This window comes from Euleptes europaea, chromosome 11, assembly GCF_029931775.1.
Source record: "Euleptes europaea isolate rEulEur1 chromosome 11, rEulEur1.hap1, whole genome shotgun sequence".
Taxonomy (NCBI): Eukaryota; Metazoa; Chordata; class Lepidosauria; order Squamata; family Sphaerodactylidae; genus Euleptes; species Euleptes europaea.
In genome coordinates this window covers 71,319,107-71,337,815 of record NC_079322.1, presented here as the reverse complement: position 1 = coordinate 71,337,815, position 18,709 = coordinate 71,319,107, and the positions used below count along the sequence as shown (strand labels likewise).

At 41.6% G+C, this 18,709-nt stretch overlaps 1 protein-coding gene across 1 annotated transcript in view; it reads right to left on the bottom strand.

Moving 5' to 3' along the window:
- Positions 1–18,709, bottom strand: part of KMT2C (lysine methyltransferase 2C) — a 183,371-nt gene that overhangs the window by 64,487 nt on the left and 100,175 nt on the right. Inside the window, exons 10-15 of the mRNA XM_056857992.1 lie at positions 16,388–16,560; positions 15,545–15,705; positions 10,028–10,141; positions 8,300–9,012; positions 2,494–2,613; positions 102–218 (exon numbers count right to left, since the gene is read on the bottom strand). Of these exons, the coding sequence (XP_056713970.1) occupies positions 102–218; positions 2,494–2,613; positions 8,300–9,012; positions 10,028–10,141; positions 15,545–15,705; positions 16,388–16,560 (1,398 nt within the window). The remainder of the gene's footprint in view (positions 1–101; positions 219–2,493; positions 2,614–8,299; positions 9,013–10,027; positions 10,142–15,544; positions 15,706–16,387; positions 16,561–18,709) is intronic.

Here is an 18,709-nt window from a genome sequence, read left to right as displayed (position 1 = left end):
TTCGATTCATATAAGCAAGCTCTTAAAACTCTTCTTATTACCAACTTTGCTTGATCAAGCCAATTTAAATGACACATTACATGTATGTCATGGATTCTTACCCCTGGAGTAAGAACAGACCCAATTCCATTCTTCAATTTTGACCTTCCTCTTCCACCTCTCCCAGAAAGGCCTGCACCACGTGGTCTCCGCTTTCCAGGGAACCCTGATCCTCGACCCTATTTAATGCAAAGTCAGATAATTAGAAGTACTAAAAAACAAAACACCACACAACATCTTCAGAGGACTCTTTAAGAAACAAGAACTGATTCTTATGTTCAGTTCTTTATTATTACAGTCCATGACCAATAGGTGATTGATTCTTATGAAATAGGCCAAGTGGGATGATTAGAAACAGCTTAAATCTCCAAACCATTTACTACAGCAGGCTTACAAAAGAGGGTAGATCTTCTTTGTCAGGGAGCTATGAGGGCTGCAGCCTGGGTGAATCTGTCGACTGTCCTTCTTTATTAGTTCCATTTATACCTTGCCCTGTGCTATGGGCTTAGGGTAGATTTCAACCCATTTAATAAAAATTATATCTATCCCACATCCCACTGTCTGGTTTAAATAAAACGGATGACCCAAGAAAAGAATTACTTGCTTTCCACTCACAATAATTTCAAAACAAAATTTCTTTGTTCAGGTTCTGTTCATCACACACACACCCCTATTCTCAAATCACAATAAAAAAGACACAAGATAGTGTATCTCATTCCTCAACAACCTGCTATGAAAGGAAAGACCCAGTTCCAAGTGCTAGGGCAGCAGCATTGCCATAAACCCTACAACAGAACATCACCACCACTCACCTTAGCTACATGTACTTTTGACATATATAAAGGTATCAGTAGGGTTGCCAATCTCCAGGTGGGACCTGGAGATCTCCTGGGATTACAACTGATCTCCAGGTGACAGAGATCCGCTCACCTGGAGAAAATGACCACTTTGGAAGGTGGACTCTATGTCATTATACTCCACTGAAGTCCCTCCCCTCCGCAAACCCAGCTCTCTTCAAGTTCCACCCCCAAAATTTCCAGTATTTCCCAACCCAGAGCTGGCAATTCTAGGTACCAGTTTGACCTTATCATTAACATTATCCTCTAAAATTATAACATATTGACAATAAAGTTGCATGTTTTCATAAAACAAAAAATATATATACACAATTAGTGACACCATTCAAGTTTCATATAGAAAAAGGAAAAACGGAGAAATGCTTAAAAGGAAACTATTGATTATCAGATTCAACTTAGTCATGCAAAAAAAATCCTTCTACTTTTACAGATTTTGGAATGGCTAGAAGTAAATAACTACTACTTAAATAATAACAAATTACTGTGACAGATGTCTGGTATTGTCACATATATTATGCTTGATAACAGTAAGTAGCATCAGAATGAGCACTCTGCATGTCATGTGTTTTAAAAAAACATGTTAGACTACTTTCCACACATGCCAGGAGCACTGTACAAAAGAACGTGAGATAAGTAAATCAAATAAAATACATCAACACAGCTATCTTTTAAAACAAGATAACCAATAAAAAGCGGCAGCACACAGCCAGTAAGTTCTACTGACAAGAAGCATGCACTAACTTTCGCTAATAACATTAATATGCACTATTCTTTCAGACAATATAAGCTAGCAAATTAGTAACGTATTAGCATGTAATAGTACAATTATGTGGAATCTAAAATCAACTCAAACATAAAAAGAAACTACATACAGAACTCCAATATCAGACTCTTTTTTTCAGTGCTATAAATTTGATTTACTTTTCTAATGTCTGTAAATGACATAGGCTTAAGTATATGTTAAAAGTAGTTATAATGGGTATCTTCATACAGGAGTGGATGTTTTGCTGTTTTTGTGTGTGTCCAACTCTCAGAAGGGACAACAGAATTATTGTAAACTCCAGAACCCGTGATGGTCTGTTGAGTTTTGTGGTATCTTATTCTCAGAGCTCCACCTACACCTTCAGGCCCCATCCAGAAGACAATGGTGATTTGAGGCTATAGCACATGCCCCAGTCACAGTGTACAAGATGCAGAGGAGGTGTTCAGTGAGTTTGCACCCTAAGGGCTAAAGAATCTCTGTTTCACAAGTAGCTAAGCTTTTAAAAGTTTTTACTCCGATCACTTTTTAGGACTTTTAAAGATACCTCATAGCTCTTTAGGGCCAAAAGGGAGGTCAAGGACAACACACAGTTGAATTAGCAACTCGCCAGATGTGTTGTTTTGTGTATTTATGATGTTGGCAAAAGCATATCTTCCTATGTGTTTGAAGAGAGGATATGTATTAAAAAAATTGAATGTGAATACTCCAGATGTTTAAAAAACAAACTGAAAACGTAACATGTTAATGAAGTTGGGCTTCAGGAGAGATTTTACCAATATCTTTTCAGCACAGAGATAACCAAAGATAACAAGAAGATAAATACAGATTAATTACCACTTTGATGCTCCACATGGCACTGCCAGATAGCAGTCTGGATTTAAAAGTTTCCCGACCTTCTGAAATGTCTGGGGACCAGGAAGGTGGGCTCACTGTATTATGGGTACTCCAAGCCCCCTAGATATGTCAGGTGAGAAAATAGATGTATAAAACTCAGCCAAATCAAATAAAAATAAACTAAAGGCTGCAAATAAAAGTTCAGAATGCAAAGCACATGCAGGCAACAAGGATATACATGCACTCAGTTTAACAAGCAAATGGACACCGGGAGAATTTTCAACCTAGCATTCACATTTCAAGAAGATTCCAGTCAGACTTCAGTTTATTTTAGAAAGATGACAAAATAAATATATAAAACAAGCACTGTCAAAAAATAAAAGGTTACTGGCATGAATAAAAGATGAAGTATGATTATAACAAAGGCTGCATCCACACAGGGGTGGGAAAAGACACCCCCACCGAGGAAATAGTAGCAAGTAGGAGATGGAGCAGCCATCAGTGACAGCGTGACATGACATGATGTTGCTTCAGGGGAAACCTGGAACAAACACCAGTCCTCTCTAGGAATCACCAAAAAACTCTATGATTTTCCCAGAAGTGATGCTATACTGTTGCTGACTTCTTTTTTTCTTTTTCCCACTGGCCACTGGAGGGCCAGTGGGCACATGGCAACAGTTTACTACTGGACAATAACAAAATGTCTGTATTCAGAGGATTAGTATCTTCTTTGTAGAAACTTAGATATTATCTATTGAGAAAGTTCTCAAAGGCAGGAAATAAAACAGCTGTGTTGGCCGATGCTTTGGCTCTTGATTTAGGCCCATGAAACCACAGTCCCAAGAAAAATGTTCAGTCTCTTAAAAATAAAAAAAAAACACCCTCTAGCACTAGCAAGCATTCACTCCAAAATAAACCAGTTTCCTCCGAACTGCTTGGCTACAATTAATTAAAAAGGGAACACACATAATCAACCAAGTCAGCAGGCCTAATGAGACCAGTGAGTTCTGAATATTACAATTATGTATGCGTACTACTTCAAATTGAAATAGAATCACCACCAGGTTATTATATTTCTGCTTTAATCATAAAGCAAGCTTCCAAAAACATTGCCGAAAAAAAGATTAAAGCCCATGTGCATATTTTGTGATAAGAGGCACTTACACTGGTGGCGGGGACAGTTCCGTCAGCGCCTGAGTGCCACGGAACTGCACGCTGCTCCCTTGGCGGCGCAGTCTCTCCGGGATGTAAATCCTGGAAGAGACATGCAGCGAGGGGGAGCGGGGCTGGCATCAGTCAGCTTCCATAGCCCCTCCAGGTCGGGAACGCCCCCTCCAGGAACAGCATTGCTGCGCCAGGTTTTTCCTGGTACAGCCTTGCTGTTCGAAATGGGGGGAAATGCCCCATTTTTTATTTTATTTTTATTTCAGAGGCTGGGGAACCTCTTTGGGTGCCTCATAAGCCCAATCGGCCCTGAAACTCAGGAATGAAGTGAGAGTGTACAAGTGGCGATTGGTGATTGGCCCAGTGGGGCAAGGGGAAGGAATGGAGGCAACAGCCTTTAGGGAGAGGGTAAGAGAAGGGGATGTGGAAAGAGCTAGGGGTGGAGCCAAAATAATCCTAGCAATAAAAGAGGCTCAGGAGACCAGGAGTTAGAAGAAGCCTCTCATGGACAGAGGCAGGGAGAACCTTCCAGGGGCATACTGGACCTAGAGGTAGCAGCTCCCCTCTGATCTCAATGAAGGAGGGGCGATGAAGGAGCAGCAGAACTCTGAGCAGAGGAAGAGGAGGAAGACCTAGGTGGAGGATCCAAGGAAGAGGGAGTAGTAGTGAGGCAGGTCTATCCAGGAGCTGTGAAACGTGGAGTGATAGCTTGTAAATTGCTTCTCTAACATTGAGGGGTGTCTGTATTTGAGATGGAGGGTCAGTATGACGTGCTCCTTCTACTGGGGCACCCCTTCAGCTTGTAAATCAGCTTGCACAAGAATTCACACAAACACTGCTATAAGTAGGTTCTATAGAAACTCTCAAGTTCTGGAAATGGACAACTCCTTCCACATGTGAAAGAGCATCTCTAAACCCAACAGAAGCTTTCAAGAATGGCCTGTTTCTAATGTGGTTATTCAAATCGAGCATCTACCATACCATACTTACCATAGAGGCTAATCAGATATTTCCCCTCCCCTCCAATAATTTATCCTCCATGGAGCAGTGACAAGGGATTGAAGGGAGAATTAATGCTTATGCATACTTAGGTTTATTTTAATGGTGCCCACAATCTTGAAACCTGGATAACAGAGGTAATTTCTAGGTATGCAAGCTGCAGCTAAAGAGTTACTCCATACTCTGCAATCAAGTTTGTCTTACTTTGCTTCCACGTTTGAAAAAGCAAATGTGCTTAAATATGTAACTGTTCTTTTTACAGATGATACTGTCTATAGATTTTTTTAACTGAGAAGATGCTCAGCCTCTCAAGGAGACACTAGAGAATTAATGCACTGTACAATCCAGAGTTTACGCAAATTAGCATCTTGCCTCAAAGACACCAGTGTATTTTTTTAAAATACACAATATTTTCACAAAATGATCCATAGTATAAATAAACGCAGACTTGGAATTTTGAACATGTTATGAAATGTGCATATCAATGAAGTCATTTATTTTATTGAAAATCAAGTATCTTGAACACTGGAAGCTGCTTTATTACTAAGTTACACCATTAATTCATCAAAGTCACTGTTGTCTACTTTGATGTACACTTGTCTCCCTCATCACCTATTTATTGATCCTTTTAACTAGATATGTCAGGGCTTTAACCTGGGGCCTGCAGCATATAGTGTTCTACTACTAAGCCAGAGCTATTCCTCGAAGTGGTGGTGGTCGAAAAGTGCCATCGAGTTGCAGCCAAGTTATGGCAACCCTGTAGGGTTTTCAAGGTAACAGACGTCCAGAGGTCATTTTGCCATTGCCTACCTCTGCATAGTGACCCTGGACTCCCCTTGGTGGTCTCCCAACCAAGTGCTAACCAGGGCCAACCCTGCTTAGTTTCCAAGATGTGAGGACAGTGGGCTAGCCAGGACCATCTAGGACAGGAGATTCATCAAAGGATTTTTGCTAAGTACGTCTAGAATGTCATCTCCTAGAGTCTTGTCTAGCACTTATTTTACCATATTTTAGGTGCCAGGCCAATTTTTTTAACCTAGTTTTTTAACTAATGGGTTTTATCTTCTTATGGTCCTCTTTTAGTCTGATAACTGTTTTATGGATACTCTGTAGGTTGCTCAATTATTGTTTTATGCTGTTATCATGCCCATGGCTTGTTTTTAATATTGATAATTTATGTTGTTTTTATACATTTATGGTATTGCTTTTACTTATGAGCCTCTTTGAGGTCTCTGGAGAGGCAGCACATAAATGCCCTAAATAACTGACTCACTCTCTCTTTGAAATTCTGAACACCTCCAGCATGAAAGAAAACCTGAATTCATATGATTCAGTAAAGAAATTAAATCATGTTTATACAGAAACATATTAAAACAGAAAGATGCACAGCACTTCTGAATAAAATATCTTTGTGTGTGACTTTTCTCCTTAATTTTAATTAATTAAGAACATTTCTATATTGCCTCTTCAGAGTCCTGCTTGAAGTGACACACAATCAAAAAACAACAGTATAAAAACAAGCCATTAGACATAAGCAGCATAAAAACTGTCCATAAAACTGAACAGACTATTTGAAAGGTGATAAGGTAAATCCCACAGCAAATTTCTATTAGTTTCAATCGTGCTTTAAACTGAAATTCCCCCACTAGCCACTGCTTAGTCCTGTGACTTCTGTAGGGTTGCCAGGTCCCTCCTTGCCACCAGTGGGAGATTTCTGGGGCAGAGCCTGAGGAGGGCGGGGTTTGGGGAGGGGAGGGATTTCAATGCCATAGAGTCCAAATGCCAAAGCAGCCATTTTCTCCAGGTGGACTGATCTCTATCAGCTGGAGATCAGTTGTAATAGCAGGGGAGGGGCTGTGGCTCAGTGGTAGAGCATCTGCTTGGCATGCAGAAGGTCTCAGGTTCAATCATTGGCATCTCCAGTTAAAGGGACTAGGCAGGTAGGTGATGTGAAAGACCCCTGCCTGAGACCCTGGAGAGCCACTGCCAGTCAGAGTAGACAGTACTGACTTTGATGGACCAAGGGTCTGATTCAGTATAAGTCAGCTTTATATGTTCATATGTACTACCTGGAGGTTGGCAACCCTAGACTTCTGACACCCCCAAACCACCTTTTTGTACCCTTTCCTCACACTGTCACCTTGCTGATCTGCATACCTACCCCCCCACCTTTGCTGCTCTGCCTATCTCCTTCTTTCCCCCGCCTCTGCAGCTGTCACTGGAGTTGCTGCAGCTCCTGGCCACCCCATCCCCAACATTGCCTCCATGCCCGGCACAGCTCCCAGACTCCACTTCTGGGCCTGCCCCAGCTTCCCCCCAGTCACTGCAACTGTTGCTTGGGATACTGCAGCTCCAAGCAGTATCCCAAGCAGAATACAGAAAAAAGTGGCTCTACAATGTTTGCCTCTTAGGACAATTTCACCTGTACAGGAGTAAACAATGTCTTTGTGGGGTAGGAAAAACACACCAAGTATCAAATATGTTAGTAATTATTAATTGTAGCCATTTGTCAATGTTTTCCTTTAAATTCATTAAAGTTTGTTAGGTGTCTAATATCTTAGGTTCAAATCATAGCTTTTATTGTTCTAAATGAAAAAAAAATTATAGCATTGTAAATGAAACATACCTGTGCGTATTATTCAATAGACAAAAAGAGAAACATGAATCTACACAAAAGGAACATTATGCCTAAAGTCAAAGTGTGTTTTCATGCTCTGGATGTTTTAGTATAGTGAAATACAATGATTTATGCAAACACAAACAGCTTTGTGGGACTTTTTCTACCCCAAGAGACATTAGAATTAGGCTTGGGGGTAGAAATGATATCTCAAATGCAAGATGTGTTAAGTTGTTGGGGGTGGGGGTAAACATTTGACAGTTAAATATAGCTTGACCATTCAGTTACAACAGAAAAAAATGTTTAAGAGTTCATTGAGAAAAAATCTGTTTCAAATTTAGAAATAAAAAAATTACACGGAAAAATAACTTTTAGTTAGTTCGCAATTTTTAAAGTCAACAATTCACAAAATTGGAAGCATGATTCAGTAGCATTAGGGTCATACTCTCTCCTACTTTTACTTATTAAGATGAGCTGGCTGCAGATAAGCAGAGAAGTTAATTATATGTACAAAAGCAAATTATGAAGACATTCACTAGACCCCAATGAAATAAATTATCTGTGCAATTTGTTGACTTTACAGAACAGGGTTAAATGAATCTCACATTATTTATCCATGTATGCCACTATTCTTTCATTCATAAGCAATAAAGGTTTTCTCTGGATATCAGAGCAGCCAAAAAAATAGTAATATTGAAAAGTATGCCAAATGACCAACCCTTAGGCAAAACTGAAGATATTAAAGATATCTATGAACAAAGTAAAAAAATGCAAAAAGAATCTGTGTGATGGGTGCTTCTGCGACTTCAGAAAGTTTGCTATGACAACAGCCTGAAGTTTTTCCCCCATAGCAAATGTAATCAGCATACTTAAGAAAACTGGCACCAAATTCCCCAAGTCACAATATTAGCCAGAAAGTAAGACATGACTCTCGAAAGACCATAAACAAAGTGATGATTCCCATGAGACGTTTAAATAATTAAAAAATGGGTTTGTACGGAACTAGTTTCAATAAAACACGCTTACCTGTCTTGACCTTGGTCTCCCAGGAGAAAACTTTCTTTTGGTGATCGCTGGTTTCCCCATACCAATTTTTGGAGTGAAAGGTACATATGCTGCTGGAAGAGTTGCTGAGGATTCGAGCGATGAAGCTTGACTGCGCATCATGTCATGTGAAGAGCCCAACTCCAATGAAGCTGCTGGTGAGGAAGACACACTGGTCTTGTTTACTTCAACAGATGATGGAAATGAAGAATATGTCTCAGCTGGTGATTTTAAAGATTTCTCTCCTAATGGTGAACTGTCAGTTGCACAACTTTCACTTGCAGGAAGAGACGAGGTTTCATAATTTTCAGGAGTGTTACCTCCTTCTGCATTTTCTGGCATTATCCTTGCTTCCAATTGCTCTTCTTTCTTGAAGGAGGATCTCTCTTTGTTTACCAAAAGGAAGGTTTCTGGCGTCTTGGCTATGGGGTCAGGTGTCACAGGTGGAAGCTGAGATTCCTCCGTAGAGGCCTCTAACACCTCAGTGCTCTCCTGGGATGGCTTCATTTCCTCTGCTTGCTTTTCTGATACTTGTTGAATTATAACTGGAATATTTTCAGCCACTGCCATCTCTTTGTCAATGTGATCACCATCAGGTGTGGGACTCTTTTTAGAAGATGGCTCCATTTCATCAGTACCAAAATGATCAGAAACATGCTTTTCCAGTTCACCATTCTTGTCATCTACTGAGATGCCTGAAACATCTCTCCTTCCACTGAGTGACTGAGCAGAACATCTAGGAACAGTCATACCTTTGGGGTGGGGGAGAAATCCAGTGGTAAACTCAACTTATTTAGACATTATTTATACATTTCTTTAGATGGTCTTAAGAGTATTTTACACATTGATATGGTACATTATTTTCATGGAAAATAAAAAATACTTTCAAAAATACGTGCAAGCTTACATACTCATGATTTTCCTGCCTACTTTTCTTATAAAAACCCTTTTCTTTCTCATTACATGAACAGGTCTGTTATTCCATAACTGACAACATCTAGATTCTCCAAACACTTTGTACTTTCTAAAACCAAAAACCTTTCCTACACTTATGGTATAATCAAGCACCCCAACAACGAAGGCGATATTGTGGTTTGTAACTTAGAAATATATACTGTTTAACATATTTAGATTTGATGACATCCTTATGACTGGGATACCTTGATCTGTGCACAAGAGTAGGCAAGAAATCCAACATCTCCCCATTTAAGAGGGTTTTATAAAAGGAATTAAATTTTCAGATTAATTGAAGCCTAAAATTGAAAAGGAAAACCTGGATGGTGTTTATAAGTAAACTTTATATTTTTTAAACACCACTTTTACTCAGTCATAAATATTGTTATACTGACATATTTGCATATCTGTATAATGGTAGAATTGTATTCTGGATTTTAAAGGATTTAGACCACTGAAGAAGGCCATATGGCCAAAACGCGTTTGGTCTCAGTTTTAGTCTAATTGTCCAGTTGTTATTTTGTGTTCTATGTCCATATTTATAATAGAAATATAGAGGCTACAGCAGGGCTGTATACAAGTTATTGATTTTTGTAAGTAATAAATTCATTTTATATAATTGCAGAACACCATTTGAACTTAGTATTAATTGTGGCCCTTATGTATGTTTGTTCTTGACCTTAGGGTACTTAAAGTTTTAATAATCAAACACCCCTACATAAGTATATTCTTTGTCTTGCTGCAAAATGTTCTTACCATCTATGATGTATCCAATGCCTGGCTCTTTAGTAAGGCTGCAGTCCATTATTAGCTGGTCCTTGTTTACTACATCATCTGCATCATCTTCTATTTCCATTCCATCTGCACAAACTTAAGCAGCAGCAAACAGTTTGTCAGTCTTGATGTGTTTATTGCATTGCATGATAATTTACACTGGTTTCAAATCTGGGTCTAAAGTACAGAAGTGATCCCAAGTGTATGGTGCAACATAACCACATTAATCTAACAGCTTCCTATTACTCTATTTCCATTTCATCTGCACAAACAAACAGCAGCAAACACTATCTGTCTTGATGTGTTTTGCATTACCCAATTGTCAAGACAAGATGTATTTTATCTCCTTATCTCCTCAATCTATACACAGAACATACCATAAGGAATGCTGGATTAGATTTAGGTGGAGTGAAAATTGGTGGAAGGAACATTAACAATTTGAGATGTGCAGATGAAACTACATTACTGAAGGAACATAGTGAAGACTTGAAACAACTACCGATGAAGATTAAAAACAGAACGAGCCAAAGCACGATTACAGCTGAACATCAAGAAGACAAAAGTAATGACTACTGCGGAATTACACAAGTTAAAGGTCGACAATGAAGAAACTGAAGTTGTTCAAGATTTTGGCTCCATCATCAACCAAAAGGGAGACTGCAAACAAGAAATCAGGAGACAGACCGAGAAGGGCAGACATGAAGGAATTAGAAAAGATTCTTAAGGTTAAGGATGTGTCCCTGGCGACCAAGATCAAGATAATTTATGCCATAAATTTATGCCCCATTACTATGTATGGGTCTGAAAGTTGGACAGTGAAGAAAATGGACAGGAAGAAAGTTGATTCATTTGAATTGTGATTAAGAGGAGAGTTTTACGGATACCGTGAACTGCTAAAAAGAAAAATAAGTGAGCTCTAGCTCAGCCCTGACCTGGATGGCCCAGGCTAGCCTGATCTCGTCAGATCTCAGAAGTTAAGCAAGGTCAGCCCTGGTTAGTATTTGGATGGGAGACCACCAAGGAAGTCCAGGGTTGTTATCCAGAGGAAGGCACTGGCAAACCACCTCTGTTAGTCTCTTGCCTTGAAAACCCCATAAGGGGTCGCCATAAGTCGGCTGCGACTTGACGGCACTTTACCCACACACAGCTCAAATCTAGCCTGAACTCTCTCTAGAAGCTAAAATGACTAAACAGAGGCTATTATACTTTGGATACATTATGAGAAGACAAGACTCACTGGAAAAGACTATAATGCTAGGAAAAGTAGAAGGCAGCAGGAAAAGAGGAAGACCCATCATGAGATGGATGGACTCAATAAAGGAAGCTACGGCCCTCAGATTGCAAGACCTGAGCAAGCTGTTAACGATAGGACGTTTTGGAGGTCATTAACTCACAGGGCTGTTGTAAGTCGAAAGCAACTTGATGGTACTTAACACATAGTTAGTAATAGCTGTCACAGCTTGCCCTTTGTTTTAAGAACACAAAGTAGCATTTTGACAGTGTGGTTTCAGTGGTTTCATAATTCAGAACAGTTCCAAACATGAGTAGAAAAGTCATGGTAATAATTTAAGAGAATTGTTTTAATGGTCAGCTATACTACCACATAAGCTTCTGTAAGGGATTAAACTGTTCCAGTGACATGGTGAATTACATTCTCCTTACTTTTGCATTAAGTCAGCTAGACTTTGTAGCTCCAAAGTTAAATTGCCTTTGTATGAATTCACATTGCTATCTAAGATAGATCCTGCAAAGAACTTGACCCCTTGCTGATTTCCACAAGCTTTAACAATGTGTAGCATAGGAAACTTTCATCCTGCCTGAATGACTCCGTGAAAACTGAGCATGAATTTTCTACTTGATCTTTAGAGCTTAACAGTTAAAGTTTCAAGAACAAATTCAAGTTTCTCAAACTAGTAATCTAGTTTTTGGGCTCAAGCTCACTGTAATGTACACCAGCTACAAAAACTCAACATACGAACATAGTTCGTACTAGTTACATCCATTAAAATGCACTAAAGCAAGTAGGCACAGAGAAAACGTCTCTACAGGAATATTAAATTTTATGAGAAGAATTGTAGTGGATATTATCGTAAAGGGGCACAATGAAGATCCCTTTTTATATGAAAAAGCCCAGCAAAAGTTTAAAATGCTAAAATTGATTGGAGATGCTACTGCTTTCAGTGACTAAGCTATTCCTGTATGAGATTCCAACATCATTAAAGCAAAATTTAAACTTCAATTTGAATGAAATGATAATTTATACTGGTTTCAAATCTGGGTTTAAGGTATAGAAGTGATCTCCCGAGTGTATGGTACAACATTGCTACATTAATCTAACAGCTTCATATTATTCCTTGTCATTAAAATGACAGTGCCATTTTTCCCGTGAGAAGAATATGTTCCTCAATTTTTCTTCCAGTATCAACTAGGACAAAACCACTGTTATTACACTTTTTTCTGCATGGCATTATGTTCCACTTTATCATCATCATCATCATCATCATCATTATTATTATTGTTTCCTTTAGAACATTTCTACACTGCCTCTCCATAGAACCATATATGAGGATACTTAAATCCAGTGACTGGACCATCATCCATAGACATAGTGAAGTCAGCCAAATCTGAGGATACTTAAATCTGGTGACTGGAGCTGTGAATGGGCAAGAAAGACCTTTCCACAAAAGAGTCCCAGGTTTGCAGAAAAAAACTCAAATCTAAAAAAAAAATACATTGGAGGTATAGGCTTGGGCTCCGTCCTGTCTTCCCTTCTGCCTTCCTCCTGGGCCAGACTCAGAATGGGCAGTGATGCTGGAAATTCACTCCTTTCGCCCTTTGCTGCCCTGGACGTTCACCTATCGATCTCTCTGTGCCAGGCTGCAGCCCACTCCCTTTCCCGACTGGCCCCTTCTCTCCTTCTTTCATTTCCTCTTTTAACTCCACCCCCTGTTAAGCCCAGTCTCCACCCTTTCCCTCGTGCAATCCCTCCTCCCATTCTTCCCCCATACCCCATCTCTTCCGGGGCCAGCCGGCATTGGAAGCCACATGGAGGGCCGGAGAGGGCCCTCCTGCCTGAGCGGCAAGCTAAGCTCCCCCGAGGCATCTTTGTTTGGCGGCAGGTAAGCGCCTGGCTTGGGGAAGGCCTGGGCTTGGGTCTTCCCGGGAAGAGGACCTAGGTGTGGGCTGGCTCCTCGGGCTTCCCAGGCGGCGGCTGCCGCGAGTCACCTTGTTTCCCTCCCCACTTGTCCAAGAGACTTGCTGCTGTTCAGCTGTTTTTCCCTGATCAGCTGTTTGGCAGTGAGGTGGGAGGATGGGGCAATGGCCAGGCCTGGCCCAATGCTCATGGGGGTCGGGGCTTGCCGGTCTGTTTTGCCACCGTTGCTCCCCGTGCTGGGGTGGTCATCTGAAGCTGCATCTCACCTCTGGTGCCCCCCATTGGGGCCGGCCCCAAACAGGGGGCTTTTAAAAACCCAAAATGATAAAATAAGTGCCTGTAGCTTTAAGAAACAGAAGCCCTCAGTGGCTGTTGCTAGGCAACCACAGCTTTCCAGGATTTTCTTCTGTGAGTAAAGGAAAGGGGGAGAGGGCCAGAACCTTTCCAGGGCTGTTTCAGCTTTTGAGGGAGGACTCATTTGGGGCCAGGCCTGGGTTTGGCAGCAACCACTGGATGACTTGATATCATCTGATTTGCTTGACTCGACTACTCCTGGCTGCTTGCTTCGATTCAACAGCAGCCACCCTATGAAAGCCAGTGTGGTGCAGCAGTTAGAGCTTCAGAGTAGGGTCTGGGAGATTCAGGTTCAATACCCAATCATTCTGTGGAAACTCACTGGGAGATTTTGGGCCAGTCACATACTTTCAGCCTAATCTACCTCACAGGGTTGTTGTGAGGATACAATGGAGGAGAGGAGAATAATGTATGCTGCTTTGGTCCCCACTGTGGAGAAATGAAGTAAATAAATAATAAATACAGCTGAAGATGGGAGGCAAATAAAAGGTAGGTTGCTGAATAGCTGAGGCAGGGAAAGGGAAACAGACATGGGGGTTGCCAGGAGGAGGGAAAGAGGAAATAGTACAGGGAGGACGGTAGAGGGGAAAGTGAGGTGCCCCCCCCAATGACTTTGAGGGTTCCCTACCATGCAAGTGGACCTGATGCAGTTGCCAGAACCACACAACTGTGCCACAGTTTTCCTAGGCAGCTGATGGGGGATTGGAAGGAAAGCTGAATACAGAGGGACAGATAAATGTAGGTATGATGTTGGGTGGGAAGAAGGAAGCAGGAAAAGGGAAGAGGTTATGGGGGCTTTCGGGAAAGGGAACGAAGAAATGGTGGGGAGGGGGGAAATGAGATGCCTCCTGCAAGTCCTTGATGGTTCCCACATATATTCTACTAGCCAAGTTGCCCAAATGTGAGGATACATAATCTGGTGATTGGAGCCGTGAATGGACAAGACAAATCTTTCTACAAACCTGAAAAACACGGCAGGTTTGCAGAAAAATCTCAATTCTAAAAAAAATATACTGGAGGTTTTAAAAAGGAGCACCAGTAGTTTTAAGAAACAGAAGCCCTAAGTGGCTATTGCTGGTTTCTAGCAATAGCCACTTAGCATTCTAGAGTAGGTTTCTGCCAGTAAAAGGCAGGGGGCAGGGCAAGGACCTTTCCAGGGCTTTGAGGGAGGCCTGGCATTTGACCAGGCCTGGCAGCAACCATCAAGCTACTTGCTACAACCTGACTTGCATGTCTCACTTAGGCCTGGCTGCCTATTGCTGTTCAACAGCAGCCACCATATGAAAGCCAGTGAGGTGTAGCAGTTAGAGTTTCATGCTTGGGTGTGGGATGTTCAGCTGTAATCTAACGAGGATATTATCAGAGTATGGACACAGTGGCCACATGAACCTTTTCAAGGAAGGGACACAGCTGGTGTATTAGCTGAAGCTGATAAAAGGTGCTACGTGCCCCAGAGACCTGAGCCTCCAACCATAGGCCAATATCCAGCAGCACCTACAAGCTACAAACCTGCACCTTCAGGGGGAATGTGACCCCCTCCAGGACAGGCTGACTCCTCGGTCCTTAAGCAGCTTTGTCACTGACCAAAAGAGTGCAGCCTCATGTGGATTGAGCTTCAATTTACCAAACTGTATCCATCCCCATTACCTTCTCCAGGCATTACTTGCTCAGGACTTCCACAGAGCTACCTGACTCAGCTGGTAACTGTACTTCATTTCTAAAACATGAGAACTGTGTCGTAATTAACTCTTGAGTCAGATTGTGCTATAGACAATGGCATGAAAGACATAATTGTTCTAAAGGTTTTGAGCTCTCTCCTGGGCGTCTTTAGTGTGGAGTCCCACAAATTAAGAGGTTAGCAGTAGTAGATGAAAACTTTTTCAATCCTTCTATGTTTTTGCTGCACTGATTACAGCAGGTTTACCCTAGGTATCAGAAGATAGACAAGAAGCAGGTGGGGAACAGATGAAGTGCAAGAGAATGAGTTTTACCTGGTCCAGCTTCGGGGAGCAGTTGGGCAGTCTCCATTATATCACACGGTTGTGAATGTACCGCTTCCCCTTCTGAATGTTTGCAGAGGCTGCAGATATATTCTTTTAATTGAGCATCCAGGTCATTATCAGGGGGTTTGTCACATTCTATGTGAATCCACCTGGAGAGAATAATAAATTAACATTAACTCATCTATTTAAATGTTCTACTAAAATCCAGTATGCTTGGGCGGGGGAACCAATGACTTCTTGTGATCCTAGAGCAAGTTTAAGTAAATACCAAAAGAGATCTTAGAAGTTAGAATGCAGATGGACTCAGCCAACTTTTGACCCCTCCTGTAGAACTGTGCCCGCATACTCTAATGGATACTACAGTTGCTTTGTGCATATAATTCTTCAGCTAATGTAATCGGCAAGATTCATTTTCTGGCTACATAAGTAACTGAATAAGCCAAGAACATATGACATTTTTATTTATGTATGTTAGAATATTTATTTTCCATTTTTCTCCATGGCCAAAGGCTTCTTACAATACATACTTAAAACATCATACCAACAATAAATCCCCAAATTCCCTTCCCAACCTAATAAAGTCTAGCAACATAAAATGAATGCAACAAAATGAAAGCTATCCGTATGTGTGGACTGACTTCATCCACAGATTAGGACATTGATGGTAGTAGCTGTTGCACATATGAAACCAAGGGAGTTTTCAATGGATTCGTGTTGGGCCCCACAAGTGGGCCCCACAAATAAAGCAAGATGCAAAAATGAGCTCCCATTAAAGGTTTGGAACCATTAAGAACAAGCGCCAGATTTATCCGATTGTTTAAGGCTTCTTACCTTTTGCACATATGGCAACGCAGCTTGTCTTTTTGCAAGTCGGGATGGGATGATTTTTCACAGAAAGGACAAGGTAGGTTGTCATGCTGATGGTAACAACTGTCACACATGAGACAGTTGTGATGCCACTGGCTACTAGCACGTGTTCCACATTCTGCGCATACCCTGCAGTTCTGAAAATCAGAGAGAACAGACCCTTCTGTGTTTATCACAATACTCTATGGCAGGGGTCCCCAACCTTTTTGAGCCTGTGGGGAACTGCGGAATTCTGACATAAAATGATGGGCGCAGCCACAAAATGGCTGCCACAGGAGGTGGAGCCAGCTACAAAATGGCTGCTGCAGCTTACCCTCAGTTACGCAGTGAAGATCCTTGTGCTGTGGTGGTAGCTGATGACAAAGCAATGTTTTTAAAAAATCTGCACAATCAAACCTTCCAATGGCCAATCAGAAGCTTTGCTCAGCAGAACCCCTGCCAGGTCCCATCCACTTTCCAAAAACATTTGGCAGGTGCCAGGAAAGATGGTAGTGGGCACCATGGCACCTATGGGCACAATGCTGGGGACCTATGCTCTACCACATCAAAATAGCTGCTGACGAGCACACTTCCCATAGCTCAAAAGAGCTATTAAGAGGTTTAAACAAGACATAACTTGGAACTTCAATCACTCAAAATACAGACTTGGGAAATCTTCTTTTCAAGCCATCGTTATGCAAAAAGAAATTACACCATCCAAATCTCCCCTTTCTTTTTCTGAACTAATATCTACCCAAATATAAGTCACATAGGAACATTCTGCTGTGGCAATTGAAGAATGGAAGGCATTTGGTCTCAGTCTTCAGATACACAAAAGATGTACTCACTACTGCATGTCAACATATAGACAGGCAAAGGAAGAGACAGAAAGGTACATTGTTTACTCACCAAGAAGGTCCTTTCCGCTCTGAAGTAGAAGGGCATCTTGATCTTTGGGTGTTTCTCGCCCATTGCTAGGGGTAGGCAGGACTAAACTAACAACTTCCTGTCTCCTGGCAAGGAACACCTCCCCTTCCAGTTATTCTACAGCAAGCTCAAGAGTCAGGGAAAGGCACTCACAAACAAGGAGTACAAACAACAATAAACTGAACGATAAACTTAGAACCATTCTATATGTATTGCTACAATATTATTAGGCTGATTGAATCCATAGGCCAGTTTGGTGTGCTTCAGTCCACCCTTGTAAGATGATGTTGCCATCTCCGGGTGGGCAAGATGCCCTTCTACTTCAGAGTGGAAAGGACTTTCTCGGTGAGTAAACAATGTACCTTTCCCACTCTGAAGGAAGGGCATCTTGATCTTTGGGATCTCCAAGAACAATGAAATTACGGGTGGGAACTCAGTCCTCATCATCTTCCACCACGTGCTGTAAAATACGTCTGCCGAATGCCGCTTCGGCGGATGCCATAGCATTGATTAGATAATGTCTAATGAAGGTAGTCACGTTGGACCAAGTAGCCGCTTTACAGATCTCTTCAGTCGAGGCTTGTTTGAAAAATGCGGCCAACGTGGTTGCACTTCGCCGTGAATGGGCTGTGATCCCATTCGGAACTTGGAGACCACTGGCTAGGTAGGCTTCTCTGATGCATTGTCTAATGGATGTGCTGATAGACTGTCGGGACATGCGAAGTCCCTTGTTGGGTGCAGAAATGGAGATAAACATAAATTCCGTTCTCCTAATGGATTCAGTTCTAGATATATAAATATGAATAGCTCTACGCAGGTCTAAGGTGCGCCAACTCCGCTCTCTGGGAGTAGAAGGATTAGGACAAAAGGAAGGGAGGTGAAGTTCCTGAGACTGATGAAACCGGGAACCCACTTTGGGGGTGAACGAGGGATCAGTATGTAGCACAACTTTATCTTTGTGAAAGATACATAATTCTTTGCGAATAGAGAGGGAACCCAATTCTGACACCCTCCGGGCAGAGGTTATGGCAACTAAAAATAAGGTCTTCATCCTTACTAATCGTAAGGGAACTTCTCATAGGTTCGAAGGGACTTTTGGTTAGAGCAGAAAGTACAGTGTTCAGTCTCCAGGTAGGGAAGCGGTGAGTCCAGGTAGGGAAGCGGACGGGTAGATTGAGCTACTCCTTTAATAAAAGCCTTAACCTGAGGGTGCGATGACAGAGAAATCCCATCAATATCCGGACAGACTGAGGCAATAGCAGACACTTGCTTTTGTAAGGTTGCTGCTCTAAGGCCCTGCTGCGCACCGTTCTGTAAAAAGTCCAGTAACTGAGGTAGCTTAGGAGAGATAGGGTTGATCGTCTTCCGGTGACACCACCT